This window comes from Nycticebus coucang, chromosome 4 (genome assembly GCF_027406575.1).
Source record: "Nycticebus coucang isolate mNycCou1 chromosome 4, mNycCou1.pri, whole genome shotgun sequence".
Lineage (NCBI taxonomy): Eukaryota > Metazoa > Chordata > Mammalia > Primates > Lorisidae > Nycticebus > Nycticebus coucang.
The window spans coordinates 133238896-133258318 of NC_069783.1; the positions used below are offsets into that span (position 1 = coordinate 133238896).

At 42.0% G+C, this 19423-nt stretch overlaps 1 protein-coding gene across 1 annotated transcript in view; it reads right to left on the minus strand.

Annotated features, from left to right (window-relative positions):
• The window catches only part of LOC128584428 (cationic amino acid transporter 4-like), a 29648-nt gene continuing 10225 nt past the window's right edge, over window positions 1-19423 (minus strand). The window contains exons 6-7 of the mRNA XM_053589393.1: window positions 703-798; window positions 1-240 (exon numbers count right to left, since the gene is read on the minus strand). Of these exons, the coding sequence (XP_053445368.1) occupies window positions 1-240; window positions 703-798 (336 nt within the window). The remainder of the gene's footprint in view (window positions 241-702; window positions 799-19423) is intronic.

Consider the following 19423-nt stretch of genomic DNA (forward strand, 5'->3'; position numbering starts at 1 on the left):
TTAGCTAGATGGGCATTCCACGGCACCACCGTTGATGTCATCTATGATGTCTTGAGGATGGCGTCCATCAGCAATGCAGCCCACTGACTGGGACGTCCCCAGGATCTCTTTAATGGTTCCTGAGAGTTCTCTGGCTAAAGATGGGTGCCATATCTGTCTGGCAAAGTTAACAATCTCATTAAAAGTGATATTTCCGTTGTGTTTAATGGTTCTCTGTTTCTCTCGGTGGTTCCTTGAGGGCTACGATAATGAGGGCAGAGGCAGAAGGTACCACATCAGTCTGGGCTTGTCTGTTCTGGACAGTCAATTTTACTATAATCCTCAGACCCTTCCAGTCACTGGTTGCCTTGACAATGTCATCACCAGCCTTTTTTTTTTTTGAGACAGAGCCTGAAGCTGTCGCCCTGGGTAGAGTGCTGTGGCATCACCGCTCACAGCAACCTCCAACTCCTGGGCTTAAGCGATTCTCTTATCTCAGTCTCCCAAGAAGCTGGGACCACAGGTGCCCACCACAACGCCTGGCTATTTTTTGGTTGCAGCCGTCATTGTTGTTTGGCAGCCCAGGCTGGATTCAAACCCGCCAGCTCAGGTGTATGTGGCTGGCTTAGCCATTTGAGCCACAGGCGCTGAGCCACCAGCCTTTTTGAGACAAACCCAGGGGGCCAAACCCTGTCTTGGGGACCAGGAAGACGTAGCACCCACTTTGCCACCCATGCACCTCAGGTATATGGCTTTGATCTCGTTGAACTTAGGCAGCACGGTGGAGGTGGCTCGTGTCAGAGGATCCTGGATTCGGGACTGCCGAAGAAAAAGAAAACGTGGCCTCCTCTGAGCCGAAAGTCGAAAGCTACATTTTTATTTTAAACTGTGGTCAAATGCACATAGCAAAGAAAAACGAAAAAGAATAAAAGAACACACATAGCATACAATTTACCATTGTGAGCGATTTTCAAGTGTACAGTCCAGAGGCACTAATTGTGCTGACAACACAGTGTGTTCAATCTCCAAAACACTTTTCCTCTTGCAAAATGGAAACTCTATGCCGATGAAATAACTCCTCCTTTCTCCCCCTGCCCCTCGGGAATCTGCATTTGTCACCAGATGATGGTGATGCTGCTGGTCTACGGCTCACATTTTGAGGGTCAGGCTCTCATTTGGAGCCTTTCTCTGTACCAGAGCCTGAGGCAGGTGGCAGGCAGACCAGAATGAGGCAGGCCACACAGTGCACCTTCCAGGAACTTGCTTACAAGTAGGACACAGGACAGGAGTACAATAACTTCAGAGGAGTGGACAGGCTACCTAATTCACAAGTGTGACTTGGTGCAGGCAGGATCAGAACCTGCCTGAGAGTTGTGATGTGAAGACGCTTCGCAACTGGTGAATTTACTTGCTAAATTTGCTAGATCGTTCCCTAATGTTGGGCATCTGAGATTACTACTTACCTTCTTTTGCTAGTATAAGTAATCCTCATACAAATGTCTTTGTGCGTGTGGCTCTTTTGTCTCTTGAGTGATTGTCAAGGATAAAATTCCCGGTAATGGTATTACTGAGTCAAAATTTGTCCTCTCATCGGCTCCGGTCACATCTGCCAGACCCCACTGTATTCCTTTATAGTACTATTAGCAACAGCATAGGGTACACGTTTCCTTACCACTTTATAACATTTGCCCTTTATAATTTTGCTAATGTGGCTTGGCGTCCATAGTATAGTGGTTACAGCACCAGCCACATACACCGAGACTTGTGGGTTCAAACCTGGCCCAGGCTAGCTAAACAGCTGCAACAACAACAACAACAAAAATAGCCAGGCATTGTGGGGGGCACCTGTAGTCCCAGCTACTTGGGAGGCTGAAGCAAGAGAATCACTTAAGTACAAGAGTTTGAGGTTGCTGTGACCTGTGATGCCACAGCACTCTACTGAGGGTGACATAGTGAGACTCTGTCTCAATAATAATAATAATAATTTTGCTAATGTTTTTCTTTTTTTTCTTTTTCTTTTTTTTTATTGTTGGGGATTCATTGAGGGTACAATAAGCCAGTTACACTGATTGCAATTGTTAGGTAAAGTCCCTCTTGCAATCATGTCTTGCCCCCATAAAGTGTGACACACACTAAGGCCCCACCGTCCTCCCTCCATCCCTCTTTCTGCTTCCCCCCCCATAACCTTAATTGTCATTAATTGTCCTCATATCAAGATTGAGTACATAGGATTCATGCTTCTCCATTCTTGTGATGCTTTACTAAGAATAATGTCTTCCACTTCCATCCAGGTTAATACGAAGGATGTAAAGTCTCCATTTTTTTTAATGGCTGAATAGTATTCCATGGTATACATATACCACAGCTTGTTAATCCATTCCTGGGTTGGTGGGCATTTAGGCTGTTTCCACATTTTGGCGATTGTAAATTGAGCTGCAATAAACAGTCTAGTACAAGTGTCCTTATGATAAAAGGATTTTTTTCCTTCTGGGTAGATGCCCAGTAATGGGATTGCAGGATCGAATGGGAGGTCTAGGTTGAGTGCTTTGAGGTTTCTCCATACTTCCTTCCAGAAAGGTTGTACTAGTTTGCAGTCCCACCAGCAGTGTAAAAGTGTTCCCTTCTCTCCACATCCACGCCAGCATCTGCAGTTTTGAGATTTTGTGATGTGGGCCATTCTCTCTGGGGTTAGATGATATCTCAGGGATGTTTTGATTTGCATTTCTCTAATATATAGAGATGATGAACATTTTTTCATGTGTTTGTTAGCCATTCGTCTGTCGTCTTTAGAGAAAGTTCTATTCATGTCTCTTGCCCATTGATATAAGGGATTGTTGGCTTTTTTCATGTGGATTAATTTGAGTTCTCTATAGATCCTGGTTATCAAGCTTTTGTCTGATTGAAAATATGCAAATATCCTTTCCCATTGTGTGGGTTGTCTCTTTGCTTTGGTTATCGTCACCTTAGCTGTACAGAAGCTTTTCAGTTTAATGAAGTCCCATTTGTTTATTTTTGTTGTTGTTGCAATTGCCATGGCAGTCTTCTTCATGAAGTCTTCCCCCAGGCCAATATCTTCCAGTGTTTTTCCTATGCTTTCTTTGAGGACTTTTATTGTTTCATGCCTTAAATTTAAGTCCTTTATCCATCTTGAATCAATTTTTGTGAGTGGGGAAAGGTGTGGGTCCAGTTTCAGTCTTTTACACGCAGACATCCAATTCTCCCAACACCATTTATTGAATAGGGAGTCTTTCCCCCAAGGTAAGTTCTTGTTTGGTTTATCGAAGATTAGGTGGTTGTAAGATGTTAGTTTCATTTCTTGGTGTTCAATTCGATTCCAAGTGTCTATGTCTCTGTTTTTGTGCCAGTACCATGCTGTCTTGAGCACTATGGCTTTGTAGTACAGACTAAAATCTGGTATGCTGATGCCCCCAGCTTTATTTTTGTTACTAAGAACTGCCTTAGCTATACGGGGTTTTTTCCGGTTCCATACAAAACGCAGAATCATTTTTTCCAAATCTTGAAAGTACGATGTAGGTACTTTGATAGGAATGGCATTGAATAGGTAGATTGCTTTGGGAAGTATAGACATTTTAACAATGTTGATTCTTCCCATCCTGTTTTTCTTTTTTTTTAATTGAAACAAATGATGAATTTTATTACATGAGTTAATTTTTATGTCCAAGCACAAGGGTAATGAAATATATTTCCCTGCAAAACATTAAAATATATAAATTAAATAACATACAGTGGTAACAATGCCAGTGTAGGTTTCCTGGGAAGCAGACTCTGCAATAGAAATATATAAGCAGGAAGTGTATTTACTGGGCAGTGCTGTCTAGATGAGGACCAGGGAGAGTGAAGAATGAAGCAGGATAGACAGAGCTGGAAGCTGAACTCTATGGAAGTCCCAACAAGTGTCTCAGTTGATCCCTTGAGGAACCTCTCAAGTTGGGAAAGCCCCTCAAAGATGTCTGACTTGAGGCAATGACCAGTCTTTGGATATCTGCTCCCCACAAACAGGAACCTTGAATGAAATGAGTTTCTTTAGCCAGGGGTAACTTCCAGAGAAGAACTCAGCAGAGAGCAGCCAGCTACCAACAGTCCCAGTAGCTGAGGGAAGGGGAAGCTTCAGTCTCAAAAGGACTGGGGGATCTGTGAGAATCTGGGAAGCACATCATAGCATTGACTACAGATGATCAAAAAGAACAATAAATAGTTCATAATTTACAGCAAAGTTCTGCCTCAATCTCAGACACAAGTGAATTTAAAATCATGAAAAGGTAAAATTCTAGCAAGAAAACAAAGACACGGCCTAAAATAGCAGCTACTGGAATTATGGAAACTTTGATAGTAAGAGAAAAGAAACAAACCCCCCAAAAGGCCTCTAAATAGTGAGGAGAATTATTCCCGGGAATACTCATTTTTTTTTCCCAAAGTCTCAAAAAATAGACAACTAATATTTATAAATAAAAATAGAAGATAATTAAAAAAGAAAAAAAAGATCATGCCAAATGTTATAGACCAGGTGTCCTCAAACTTTTTAAACAGGGGGCCAGTTCACTGTCCCTCAGACAGTTGGAGGGACAGACTATAGTTAAAAAAAAAAACAACAAACTATGAACAAATTCCTATGCACACTGCACATATCTTATTTTGAAGTAAAAAAAACAAAACGGGAACAAATACAATCACACCGCCTCATGTGGCCCGTGGGCTGCAGTTTGAGGACCCCTGTTATAGACAATAGAAAAAGAAGAAACACTTCAAATTCATGCTACTTCATCTGGATATACCTGATATTAAAATTGGAAAAAATAGGGCGGTGCCTGTGGCTCAAAGGAGTAGGTGCCAGCCCCATATACCAGAGGTGGTGGGTTCAAACCCAGCTCCGGCCAAAAAAAAAAAAAGATAAAATTGGAAAAAATATTTTACTGTAAAGGAAATTTACTAACATATTTCGCTTATAAATGAGGATGCAATATCCTAAACAACATATTAACAAGTTGAATTAAAAATTATGTTCAAATTGGGCGGCGCCTGTGGCTCAAGAAGTAGGGCGCCAGTCCCATATGCTGGAGGTGGCGGGTTCAAACCCAGCCCCAGCCAAAAACCAAAAAAAAAAAATTATGTTCAAATAATGTACTTTGGTCAAAATTAAATCCAACTTAATGTGAGAATTAGTCACTATTTTCTTTTCTTTTTCTTTTCCTTTCCCCCACCCTTCCCTCCTTCTCTGTCTGCTCTACCCTTCTGTCACCCCCACCATATCATTAATTATCATTAATTTTCCTCATATCAAAGTTGAATACATAGGATTCTCCATTCCTATGATGCTTCACTAAGAATAATGTGTTCCACCTCCATCCAGGTTAATACAAATGCTGCAAAATCTCCATTTTTTTTAATGGCTGAATAGTATTCCATGGTATACATAGACCACAGCTTGCCAATCCATTCCTGGGTTGGTGGGCATTTAGGCTGTTTCCACATTTTGGCGATTGTAAATTGAGCTACGATAAAAGTCTAATACAAGGGTCTTTATAATAAAAGGATTTTTTTCCTCCCAGATAGATGCCCAGTAATGGGGATTGCAGGATCAAATGGGAGGTCTAGGTTGAGTTCTTTGAGGGTTCTCCATACTTCCTTCCAAAAAGGTTGTATTAACTTGCAGTCCCACCAGCAGTGTAAAAGTGTTGCCTTCTCTCCACATCCACGCCAGCATCTGCAGTTTTGAGATTTTATGATATGGTCCATTCTTGCTGGGGTTAGATGATATCTCAGGGGGTTTTGATTTGCATTTCTCTAACAATAAGGGATGATGAGCATTTTGTTAGCCATTCATCTGTCCTCTTTAGAGAAGGTTCTATTCATGTCTCTTGCCCATTGATATATGGGATTATTGGCTTTTTCATGTGGATTAATTTGAGTTCTCTATAGATCCTAGTTAACAAGCTTTTGTCTGATTCAAAATATGCAAATATCCTTTCCCATTGGGTAAGGTGTCTGTTTGCTTTGGTTGTTGTCTCCTTAGCTGTACAGAAGCTTTCCAGTTTAATGAAGTCCCATTTGTTTATTTTTGTTGTTGTTGCAATTGCCACGGCAGTCTTCTTCATAAAGTCTTTCCCCAGGCCGATATCTTCCAATAATTTTCCCTATGCGTTCTTTGAGGATTTTTATTGTTTCATGCCTTAAATTTAAGTCCTTTATCCATTTTGAATCAATTTTTGTGAGTGGAGAAAGGTGTGGGTCCAGTTTCAGTCTTTTACATGTGGATATCAAGTTCTCCCAGCACCATTTATTGAATAGGGAGTCTTTCCCCCAGTGTATGTTCTTATTTGGTTTATTGAAAAATAGGTGGTTGTAAGTTATTGGTTTCATTTCCTGGTTTTCTATTCGATTCCAAATGTCTATATCTCTATTTTTGTGCCAGTACCATGCTGGCCTTGTAGTACAGTCTAAAATCAGGTATGGTGATATCCTCGGCTTTGTTTTTATTACTAAGAACTGCCTTAGCTATATGTTGTTTTTTTTTCTGGTTCCATACAAAACACAGAATCATTTTTTCCAAGTCTTGAAAATAGGATATTGGTATTTTATTATTTATTATTTTTTTTGTAGAGACAGAGTCTCACTTTATGGCCCTCGGTAGAGTGCCGTGGCCTCACACAGCTCACAGCAACCTCCAACTCCTGGGCTTACGCGATTCTCTTGCCTCAGCCTCCCGTGTAGCTGGGACTACAGGCGCCCGCCACAACGCCTGGCTATTTTTTGGTTGCAGTTTGGCTGGGGCCGGGTTTGAACCCGCCACCCTCGGTATATGGGGCCAGCGCCCAACTGACTGAGTCACAGGCGCCGCCCCTGGATATTGGTATTTTAATAGACATGGCATTGAATCAGTAGATCGTTCTGGCAAGTATAGACATTTTAACAATGTTGATTCTTCCCAGCCATGAGCATGGTATGTTCTTCCATTTGTTAAAGTCCTCTGCTATTTCCTTTCTTAGAGTTTCATAATTTTCTTTGTAGAGGTCCTTCACCTCTTTTGTTAAGTATATTACTAAGTATTTCATTTTCTGTGGGGCTATAGTGGAAGGAGTTGTGTCCTTAATTAGCCTCTCATCTTGGCTGTTATTGGCGTATACAAAGACAAGTGACTTGTGGACATTGATTTTATATCCTGAGACATTACTGTATATTTTTTTAATCACTTCCAGGAGTCTTGTGGTTGAATCTTTGGGGTTCTCTAAGTATAAGATCATATCATCAGCAAAGAGGGAGAGTTTGACCTCCTCTGCTCCCATTTGGATTCCCTTTATTTTATTTGCTTGCCTAATTGTATTGGGTAGAACTTCCAGCACTATGTTGAATAGTAATGGCGACAGAGGACAACCTTGTCCAGTTCCAGTTTTAAGTGGAAAAGTTTTCAGTTTAACTCCATTCAGTAAAATATGAGCCGTGCGTTTGTCATAGATAGCTTCTACCAGTTTAAGAAATGTGCCACCTTAGCCGGGCGTTGTGGCGGGCGCCTGTAGTCCCAGCTACTCGGGAGGCTGAGGCAGGAGAATCGCCTAAGCCCAGGAGTTGGAGGTTGCTGTGAGCTGTGTGATGCCACGGCACTCTACCAAGGGCAATAAAGTGAAACTCTGTCTCTACAAAAAAAAAAAAAAAAGAAATGTGCCACCTATGCTTAAACTCTTCAGTGTTCTAATTAGAAAAGGATGCTGCATTTTATCAAACGCTTTTTCTGCAGACCAATTTCACTAATGAATATAGATGCAAAAATTCTCAACTAAATCTTAAAAAAGTCATACATCATGATCAAGTAGGTTTCATCCCAGGGATGCAAGCCTGGTTTAATATATGTAAATCCATAAACATTATTCACCATATCAACAGGAGCAAAAACAAAGCCCATATGATCCTCTCAATAGATGCAGATAATTTCGCTAATGTTAAAAACAAAACAAACCAAAATCAAATTAGGGTATACACAAAATGGCCCTTCATCTTTCTATCATTCATCTGTTTGATACATAGTCTTGTATGTTGCCCAGGCTAGTCTTGAACTCCTAGACTCCAGCAATTCTCTTGCCTCAGCCTCCTAAGTGCAGGGACTACAGGTGCCCTGCTAATTTTTTCCATTTTGTAGAGACAGGGTCTCACTATGTTGCCTATGCTGGTCTTGAACTCTTGCCCTCAAGTGATCCTCCCTTCTCGGCCTCCTAAAGTGTTGGGATTATGGGCATGAGCCGCCATGCCCAGCTCAGCTTCATTTTAATTTCCATTTCCCTATTTACTAATGCCAGTGGACACTTGCCTTATGTAGGCTAACAATATTCTTTGACTATCAGTTGGGAAAGAGGCAAGTTGCTGGTAATTTTGTGGTTCTTTAAGAAATTTCTTTTTCAGCTGGGCGTGGTGCCTCACGCCTGTAATCCCGGCACTGTGGGAGGCCGAGGAGGAAGAATTGCTTGAACTCAGGAGTCCGTGACTTGCCTGAACTCGAGTGAGATCCCAACTCCTAAAAAAATGGAAAAACCCAGCTGGGCACTGCGGCAAGCACCTATAATCCCAGTGGCTTCTGGAGGGAGGCAGCAGAATGCCCACAGCCCAAGTCTGAGGTTGCAGTAAACTATGACGCCATTGCACTCTGCTCAGGGCATAGGGTGGGACTCAACAACAGCAACAAAAAAAAAAATTTGAGAATATTATGAAAGTACAAATATTTTGGCGGCATAAATTGCTTTCGTACAGTTTGAGTCATAGTTGCAAGTGTGCACTGGACCTGTCAGGTGTGAATCCACCCAGTCCTCTCTCCCCACTGCTTGATTTCCGATGAGCGTTATTTCCGTATATGAACATAAGTGTTGAGGGATTAGTTCCAATTTCATAGTGAGTACATGTGGTGTTTTTTATTTATTTATTTATTTATTATTATTATTTTTTTTGTGTGTGGTTTTTGGCCGGGGCTGGGTTTGAACCCGCCACCTCCAGCATATGGGACCGGCGCCCTACTCCTTGAGCCACAGGCGCCGCCCTGTGGTGTTTGTTTTTCCATTCTGGTGATACTCACTGAGAAGAATGGTCTCCAGTTAGTTGCATCTAGGTTAATACGAGAGGCATTAGTTCACTTTTTTTAATGGCTGAGTAGTCCTCCATGGTACACATACACCACATTTTATTAATCCACTCATGTATTGATGGGCACTTGGGTCCTTTTTTTTGAGACAGAGCCTCAAGCTGTCACCCTGAATAGAGAACTGTGGCATCACAGCTCACAATAACCTCAAACTCCTGGGCTCAAACGATTCTCCTGCCTCCACCTCCCAAGTAGCTGGGACTACAGGTGCTCACCACAACAGCCAGCTATTTTTTTTTTTATTGTTGTCATTGTTGTTTAGCAGGCTCAGGCCGGGCTCGAATCCACCAGCCTCAGTGCATGTGGCTGGCACCCTAACTACTGAGCTACAGGCACCGAGCCAAAGCCTGATAAATTGAGGCCCCCCAATCTGTTCCTTTTGCTTAAGGTTGTTTTGGTTATTCCAGGTCTTTTCTTATAATTATTTTTTTCTAGATCTGTGAAAAATGATGTTGGTATTTTCACAAGGATTGCACTGAATCTGTAAATCACTTTGGGTAGTATTTAAATAATGTTGATTATACCAATACACGAACATGATATGTTTTCCCATCTGTTCAGAGGTATCCAACATTTCTTTTTCTCTGCCGTATACTGGAAGACTAAGAGTTGTCTTGAGCCACGCATTAAATACACAAATGAAAACTAATGAAAGCTGTGCGGAAAGAAAAAGTTCATTGCATACTTTTCATGATATCTGACACCACAGATAAATGAAAATGTCCACAGAAAACCAGCATGTGGTCCATGAGATGTAGGTTGCACACCCTGGTTTACATCCTCTGTGATTTCTTTCTCTGGTGTTTTGTATGTCATTTACTCTTTAGAGATCTTTTACTTCCTTGGTTAAATATATTCCTAAGTATTTTCTTTTTCTTTTTTTTTAGAGACAGAGTCTCACTTTACCGCCTTCAGCAGAGTGCCATGATGTCACAGGACTCACAGCAACCTCTAGCTCTTGGGCTTCAGCGATTCTCCTGTCTCAGCCTCCCGAGCAGCTGGGACTACAGGCGCCCGCCACAACACCCGGCTATTTTTTTTTTTTTTTCGTTGCAGTTCAGCCGGGGCTGGGTTTGAACCCGCCACCCTCCATATATGGGGCTGGCGCCCTACTCACTGAGCCACAGGCGCCACCCAGGTATTTTATTTTCTTTGTTGCTATTATGAAAGGTATTGAGTCTTTGATTTGATTCTCAGCTTGAGTGTCATTGGCATAGGAATGCTACTGATTCATGTACATTGATTTTGTAACTGGAGACTTTGCTGAATTTATTAATCAATTCTGGGAGTCTCGGGCAGAACCTGTGGCTCAGTGAGTAGGGCGCCAGCCCCATATACTGAGGGTGGTGGGTTCAAACCTGGCCTTGGCCAAACTGCAACAAAAAAAATAGCCGGGCGTTGTGGCAGGCACCTGCAGTCTCAGCTACTCTGGAGGCTGAGACAAGAGAATTGCTTAAGCCCAGGAGTTGGAGGTTGCTGTGAGCTGTGATGCCACAGCGCTCTACCGAGGGCAACATAGTGAGACTCTCTCAAAAAAAAAAAAAAATTCATGGATGGAGCTGGAACATATTCTTCTTAGTAAAGTATCTCAAGAATGGAAGAAAAAGTATCCAATGTACTCAGCCCTACTATGAAACTAACTTATGGCTTTCATAGGAAAGCTATAACCCAGTTATAACCTAAGAATAGGGGGAAGGGGGAGAGGGAGGGAAGGGAGTGGGGAAGATGGGTGGAGGGAGGGTGATTGGTGGGATTACACCTGCAGTGCATCTTACAAGTGTACATGGGAAACTTAGTAAATGTAGAATATAAATGTCTTAACACAATAATGAAGAAAATGCCAGGAAGGCTATGTTAACCAGTGTGATGAAAATGTGTCAAATGTCTATAAAACCAGTGTATGGTGCCCCATGATCACATTAATGTACACAGCTATGATTTAATAATAATAAAAAAAATTCTAGGAGTCTCTTGGCAGAAACTTACAAGGTCATATACAGGAGTGATACTTTGACCTCTTCTTTCTCCATTTGGATACCCGTGATTTCTTTTTTCTTTTTGTAGAGACAGAGTCTCACTTTGTCACCCTCACTAGAGTGTGGCATCACAGCTCACAGCAACCTCCAGCTCTTGATACCCGTGATTTCTTTCTCTTGACTGATTGCTCTGGCTAGGACAACACTGTGTTGAATAGAAGTGGTCACAATGGATAACCTTGTCTGGTTCCAGTTCTAAGCGGGAATACTCTCAATTTTCCTCCATTCACTATGATATTGACTGGGTTTGTCATATAAGGCTTTCATAATTTTGAAGTATGTTCCCTCTATACCTATTTTGTTAAGAGTTTTTATCATAAAAGGGTGCTGAATTTTGTCAGATGTGTTTTCTGTGTCTATTGAGAGAATGATATGGTCTTTGTTTTTGTTTTCATTTACATAGTGAATCACATTCATAGATTTGTGTATATTAAACTATCCTTGCATCTCTGGGGTGAGATGATGCCCACCTGGCCATTGACATGCAACCTTATAGAATTTTTTTTACAATTCTTACATCTGTACTCATAAGGGATATTGGTCTTTGGTTTTCCTTTTTTGTTTTATCCTTTCCTGGCTTTGGTATCACGGTGATCTTGGCTTCATAGAATAAATTGGGAAGAATTTCTTCCTTCTCAATGTTTTGAAATACTTTCTGAACTGTAGGTACCAATGTTTCCTTGTAGGTCTGGTAAAATTAGGTTACGAAACCATCTTGTCTGGGGCATTTTTGTTATCATCGTTGTGAGAATTTTGTATTGCTGCTTCAATTTCATTACTTGATTTGGTCTGTTCAGGAGTTCTAGTGTTTCCTGAATGAAACTAGGGAGGTTGTGTGTTTTCACGAATTTCTCCATTTCCTCAGCATTTTCAAGTTTATGTGTGTAGAGAGTTTTTTTTGTGTGTGTGTGTGCAGTTTTTTTTTGGATGGGGCCAGGTTTGAACCCGCCACCTCCAGTATATGGGGCCGGTGCCCTACTCCTTTGAACCACAGCGCCGCCCATGTGTAGAGAGTTTTATAATATTCAGAGATGACATTTTGTATTTCTGTGGTATTAGTTGTAATATCTCCTTTTTCATTACTAATTGAGCATATTAGGGTCCATTCTTTTCTGTTTCTGGTTACTCCAGTGAGAGTTCCATCAATTTTGTTTATCTTTTCCAAGAACCAACTTCTTGATTGATTAATCTTCTGTATAATTCTTTTGGAATCTATTTCATTTAGTTCTGCTCTGATTTTAGTTATTTCTTTTCGTATGGTGGGTTTCAGATTGGTTTGTTCTTCCTTTTCCTATTCCTTAAGATGATACATTAGGGCTCAGCGCCTGTGTCTCAAACGGCTAAGGCACCAGCCACATACATCTCAGCTGGTGGGTTCAAATCCAGCCTGGACCCGCCAAATAACAATGACAGATGCAACCAAAAAATAGCTGGGCGTTGTGGCAGGTGCCTGTAGTCCCAGCTACTTGGGAGGCAGAGGCCGGAGAATTGCTTGAGCCCAGGAGTTGGAGGTTGCTGTGAGCTGTGATGCCACGGCACCCTACCCAGGGAGACAGCTTGAGGCTGTCTCAAAAAAAAAAAAAAAGATGATACATTAGATTGTCGACTTCAGATCCTTCTGTCTTTTTGACATAGGCATTTAAGGCTATGAATTTTCCTCTTAGGACTGCTTTTGCAACATCCCAGAGATTTTTGGTAACTTGTGTCCCTTTTGTCATTTAGTTTTAAGAATCTTTTGATTTCTGGCCAAATGTGGTAGCTCATGTCTATAATCCAAGCACCATAGGAGGTAAAGGAGGGAAGATCACTTGAGCTCAGGAATTCAAGACCAACCTTGCAAGAGCAAGAACCCATCTCTACTAAAAATAGAAAAACTAGCCAGGTGTGTGCAAAGTGCCTATAGGCCCAGCTACTCAGGAGGCTGAGGCAAGAGGATCGCTTGAGTCCAAGAGTTTGAGGTTGCTGTGAGCTATAATGCTATGGCACTCTACGCAGGGTGACAGAGTGAGACTCTGTCTCAAAAAAATTTTTTTTTTTGCTTTCCGTCTTAATTTCTTCCTTTACCCAATAATCATTCAGTAGGTTGCTTAATTTCCATGACTTTGTGTAGAGCTCAGTGTAGCTGTTTGAATTGATTGCCAATTTTGTTTTGCCGTGGTCTGAGAAGATATAATTTGTTTTTATTTGTTTATTTTTTGGACAGAATCTCATTCTGCTACAGGCACCTGAAATAACACCCATCTATTTTTAGTAGAGATAGGGTCTCACTCTTGCTCAGGCTAGTCTCTAGCTCCTGAGCTGAAGCAATCTACTTGCCTCAGCCTCTCAGAGTGCTAGGATTACAGGTGTGAACCACTCTGCCTGATATAAGATATAATTTCCATTTTTACAAATTTGTTGAGACATGTTCTGTGGCCTATGATGTGATCAATATTAGAGAATGTTCTATCAGCTGATGAGAAGAATGTAAACTCAGTAGTTATGGGGTAAAATGTTCTGTAAATGTCTGTTAGGCCCAGTTGCTCTAGAGTCCTAATTAAGTCCATTGTTTGTTTTCTGATCGGATGTTCTGTCTTGTTCTGTCAGTGGGATGTTGAAGTCCCTGGCTATTACAATGCTGCTGTTTATCATTTTGTTTATATAAAGTAGTAGGATTTGCTTTATGAATCTGGGTACGCCTGTGTTAGGTGCATAGATATTTAGGATTGTTATGTCTTCTTGTTGAACTGTTAACTTCACCATTATACAATGGCTGTCTTTTTCTTTACTTTTGTTGATTTGAAGTCTATATTATCTGTCAAGACAATGGCCATGCTGGCTTTCTTTTGGTTTTATTTTCAGGGTATATTGTTTTCTATCCCTTCACTTTGAATCTGAATGAGTCCTTATGGGTTAGACGCATTTCCTGGAGACAGAGGATTCTTTGATTTTATTTCCTTGTCCATGAAGCCAACTTGTGTCTCTTCTGTGGGGAGTTTAAGCCGTTTGTATTTATTGAAAGAACTGATATGACAAGTAGGGTGAATTTCTGTTCATCCTGTTGTATATTATTGCTTTGTTTTTATCTTTTCAGACATTGTGGTATCTGGGCTTTGAACTTTAGCATTTGGATAGTTTTACATGGATGAGTGTCTGTTGTGCTGATCTCTGTATAATGCATATCTGAGTATTTCCTGCAGTTCAGATATGGTCTTGATAAATTACCTGAGTATTTGCTTGTCTGAGAAGGTCTTTATTTATCCCTCATATATGGAACTCAATTTTCCAGGACACACAATTCTAGGCTGGCCATTATTCTGTTTGAGAAGACTGAGAATGGGACCCCAGTTCCTTCTGGTTTGTAAGTTCTCATTTGAGAAGTCTGCAGTTTTCAGACTCAGGGGTTTTCCTTTGTAAACTGCCTCTACTTTTTTTTTTTTTTTGAGACAGAGCCTCAAGCTGTTGCCCTGGGTAAAGTGCTGTGGCATCACAGCTCACAGCAACTTCCAACTCCTGGGCTCAAGCGATTCTCCTGCCTCAGCCTCCCAAGTAGCTGGGACTACAGGCACCCACCACAATGTCTGGGTATTTTTTTGGTTGCAGCTGTCATTGTTGTTTGGTGGCCTGGGCTGGATTCAAATCCACCAGCTCAGGTGTATGTGGCTGGAGCCTTACCCACTTGAGCCATAGGAGCCGAGCCTACTTTTTTTTTCTTTCTTTTCTTTTCTTTCTTTTTTTTTTTTTTGTTGGGGATTCATTGAGTGTACAATAAGCCAGTTTACACTGATGGCATTTGTTAGGTAAAGTCCCTCTTGTAATCCTGTCTTGCCCCCAAAAGGTGTGGCACACACCAAGGACCCACCCCCCACCCTCCTTCCCTCTCTCTGCTCTTCCTTTCTCCACCCCTCCCTCCTTCCTTCTCTCTCTGCTCTCCCCTTCCCCCACGCCCACCATGACCTTAATTGTCCTCATATCAAAATTGAGTACATAGGATTCATGCTTCCCCATTCTTGTGATGCTTTACTAAGAATAATGTCTTCCACTTCCATCCAGGTTAATACGAAGGATGTAAAGTCTCCATTTTTTTTAATGGCTGAATAGTATTCCATGGTATACATATACCACAGCTTGTTAATCCATTCCTGGGTTGGTGGGCATTTAGGCTGTTTCTACATTTTGGCAATTGTAAATTGAGCTGCAATGAACAGTCTAGTACAAGTGTCCTTATGATAAAAGGATTTTTTTCCTTCTGGGTAGATGCCGAGTAATGGGATTATAGGATCAAATGGGAGGTCTAGCTTGAGTGCTTTGAGGTTTCTCCATAGTTTCCCCCCTTTCCTCCCCCTTGCTAGACTATATTTGTGTTTTATTGTTTGTGTGGGCGTGTAATTGTTTACATATTCATTTCATATTAGTATTGAGTACATTGGATATATATTTTTTTCCATTCTTGTGATAAGAAGAATGTGTTTCAACTCCATCCAGGTAAACATAAGAGATGGAAAATCTCCATTTTTTCTTATGTAAATAGCACTCCATGGTATACACATGACAGTTTGTTGATACATTGATGGGTTGATGGGCATTTGGGTTGCTTCCAAGACCTGACAACTACGAACTGAGAAAATTCTGGTGTAAATGTCTTTGTGGTAAAATGATTTTTTTGCTCTTCTGGGTAATACCTAGTAATGGGATTGTAGGATCAAATGGAAGGTTAACTTAGTTCTTTGAGAGTTCTCCAAATTTCTTTCTTTCTTTTTTTTTTTTTTTTTGTAGAGACAGAGTCTCACTGTACCGCCCTCGGGTAGAGTGCCGTGGCGTCACACGGCTCACAGCAACTTCTTTTTTTTTTTTTTTTTTTTTTATTGTTGGGGATTCATTGAGGGTACAATAAGCCAGGTTACACTGATTGCAATTGTTAGGTAAAGTCCCTCTTGCAATCATGTCTTGCCCCCATAAAGGGCTCACAGCAACTTCTAACTCTTGGGCTTATGCGATTCTCCTGCCTCAGCCTCCCGAGCAGCTGGGACTACAGGCACCCGCCACAACGCCCGGCTATTTTTTTGTTGCAGTTTGGCCGGGGCTGGGTTTGAACCCGCCACCCTCGGCATATGGGGCCGGCGCCCTACTCACTGAGCCACAGGCGCTGCCTGAATTCTCCATATTTCTTTTCTTAGAGGCTGCATTAGTTTGCAATCCCACCAGTGGTGTAGAAGAGTTAGTTCCCTTCTCTCCACATCCACGCCCACGTCTGCAGTCTTGGAACTTTGTGATGTGGGCTAATCTCACTGGAGTTAGCCGATATTTCAGAGTGGTTTTGATTTGCATTTCTCTGATGATTAAAGACGATGAGCATTTTTTCATGTGTTTGTTGCCCATTCATAGGTCATCTTCAGAAATGTTTCTGTTCAAGTCTCTTTATAAACGGGGTTGTTTGCTCTTTTCTTTGAGTCCTCTGTAGATTCTAGTCCTCTGTAGATTCTACTTGACAAGAATAAGGTGGCGTCTCCTTGTGGTTTTAATTTGCACTTCCGAGATGGTTAGCAATGTTGAACGTTTTTCATGTTTGTTAGCAATTTATATCTCTTCTTTTGAAAAATACCTCTTCATGTCTTCTGCCCACTTTTTAATGGAGTTGTTATTTCTTGCTGATTTGTCCGAGTTCCTTGTAGATTCTGGATGGCATTCCTTTGTTGGGTGTATAGTTTGCTAATATTTTCTCCCATTCTGTAGTCTGCCTTTTGCCTCTGTTGATTATTTCTTTTGCTATGCAGCAGCTTTTTAGTTTAATTAGGCAATTACTTTTTGCTTTTGTTGCATTTCCTTTTGATCATAAATTCTTTGCCTAGGCCAATGTCAAAAACAATTTTTCTTGGGCCAGGTTGTGGTGGTGCACACCTTTTAATCCCAGCGCTTTGGGAGGCCTAGGTGGGTGGATTTCTTGAGCTCAGGAGTTCAACACCAGCCAGAGAAAAAGTGAGACCTTGTCTCTATTAAAAACAGAAAAATGTAGCTGGGTATTGTGGTGTGCACCTCCAGGTACTTGGGAGGCTGAGGCAGGAGCGCTGTTTAAGCCCACGAGTTTGAGATTGCTGTGAGTAAGGCTGGTGCTCCAGCATTCTAGCCTGACGCAACAGAGACTCTGTCTCAAAAAAACAACAATAATTTTTCTTCTAGAATTTTTATAGTTTTAGATCTTCCATCGAAGTCTTTAGTCCATCTTGAGCTGGTTTTTGTATACGGTGAGAGCTAGGGAGAGAGCCAGTTTCACTTTTCAGCATATGGCTATCCAATTTTCCCAGCACCGTTTATTGAACAGGAAACCTACCCTTTCTCCAGTGTAGGCTTTTGTCTGCTTTGTCTAAGATCAGCTGTTCCTAGGCATATGGCTTTATTTCTGGATTCTCTATTTTATCCCATTGATCTATATGTCAGCTTTTCTTCCACTACCACGCTTGCTTTGGTTACTACAGCCTTGTCACATAATTTGAGGTCGGATAATTTGATGTGTCCAAATTGCTTCATTTCACTTAGGCCATTCATGCTCCTTTTTGATTCCACGTGAAATTTAGGATTTTTTTTTTTTTTCTAAGAGAATTGCTAATTTTTCCTTAGAACATCTGGGCCTGGAGGAACTGTGTTCCTAGGTGAACTCCAGAATGAACCGAAACTTACGTCTACACAAAAACCTGCCCATGATAGCTAGGCATTGTTGTGGGCGCCTGCAGTCCCAGCTCCTTGGGAGGCTGAGGCAAAGGGATTGCCTGAGCCCAAGAATCTGAGGTTGCTGTGAGCTATGACACCACAGCACTCTACCCAGGGCACAGTGAGACTCTGTCTCAAAATAAATAAGTAAACAAACAAATAATACCCCCCCCCAAAAAAAACCCTGCACACAAATGTTTATAGCAGCTTTATTCATAACTGCCCCAAACTAGACGCAACCAACATTAGCTGAGTGGATAAACAGTGGGAAGTGCAGACAATGGACCATCACTCAATGATAAGAAGAGATGAGCTATCTAGCCATGAATAGACATGCAGGGATCTTGAATGCATATGGCTGAAAGAAGTCAGTCTGAAGGACATGCATTCTGTATTGTTTCCACACAGCATTTTGGAAAAGGCAAAACTATGGTGATAATAAAAAGCCTTGTGATTGTCAGGGGTTAGGGTTGGGGCTAGGTAGTGCCGGGGTGGGGCGGGTGTGGGTGTGTGGAACTCTATGTACTATCTGCTCAATTATTTTGTAAATCTAGAGCTTTATTAAAAAAGCAAGATCTCTATAAAGAATAGGTATATGAAGAAGAGGGAAAAAGTGAGCAGATAGGATTAAGAGAAGGCTGTGGGGGTGCCCTATGTGTAAGAGGAGACCTGATAAACGTGGCCAATGAGACAGGTGGTTCCTGAGGATCTTGATAAAGGAACCTTACCTACTTTCAAGATTTAATGGTAGAGTTCCAGAGAGCAGAATGTACTTGCCCAAGGTCTGATTTCTGTGCGGAGTTAACGGAAACAAGCACCATGGCAGGAGGTGAAATGAGAGACTTCTGTGGGCAGAGGTGACCTGGGTCCTCAGCACCTGTACGTAGCCTCCCACTTGCTATCTGATAACAGCAGCTTCCATGAAATGTTTTCTAGTCTTAATGATTCTCCTTCTTGGCCACCAAAGTAATACAAAGTACTAAGCCTCCTGGTGCACCTGTCAAGAGGTGGGGATGAGGCACCTCAGAAATTCCCTGGAATACCAGGTATGTGACCTGAGCCCAGTGATCCTGGGACAATCCTCATCAGGCCAACCCCAGTGCCAGGGCTGCCTCAGGTGCAGTGGGGGTAGGTCTGGGCCCCAACCCAGGAGGAGCCTATTCTGTGCTCCAGCCGGAGCGACTCTGGTCTTAGGCCTTTCCTCCATCTTTTCATTTGTTCCAACAATCTGCTGGGCACAGGCTGTGAGTTCACCTTCAGGGTGGGCAAGAAGCCTGTCATGGCCCCTGGCTTGGGGTGGGAAGGGCCAAGCCTGGAAGGGCATTTGTTTAGCAATGCCTGATTCCTACTACCTGTGGCTGCTGGTCCCCGGGGCACAGTGCGGGGGATGTGTGGGGGCTGCTGCTGAGGACTGGGGAGGGGGGGCTTCTTTCAGGAATCTGCCATAGAGCAGCGGGGGCTCTTCTAGGAACATGACATGGCCTCCAAAACCAGACATATGCCGCCGCCACCTACAACAAAAAAGATACACTGGGAGACAGGTGTTGTCACCAGCAGAGCCCCAGGGCTGAGATGGCCTGATGCC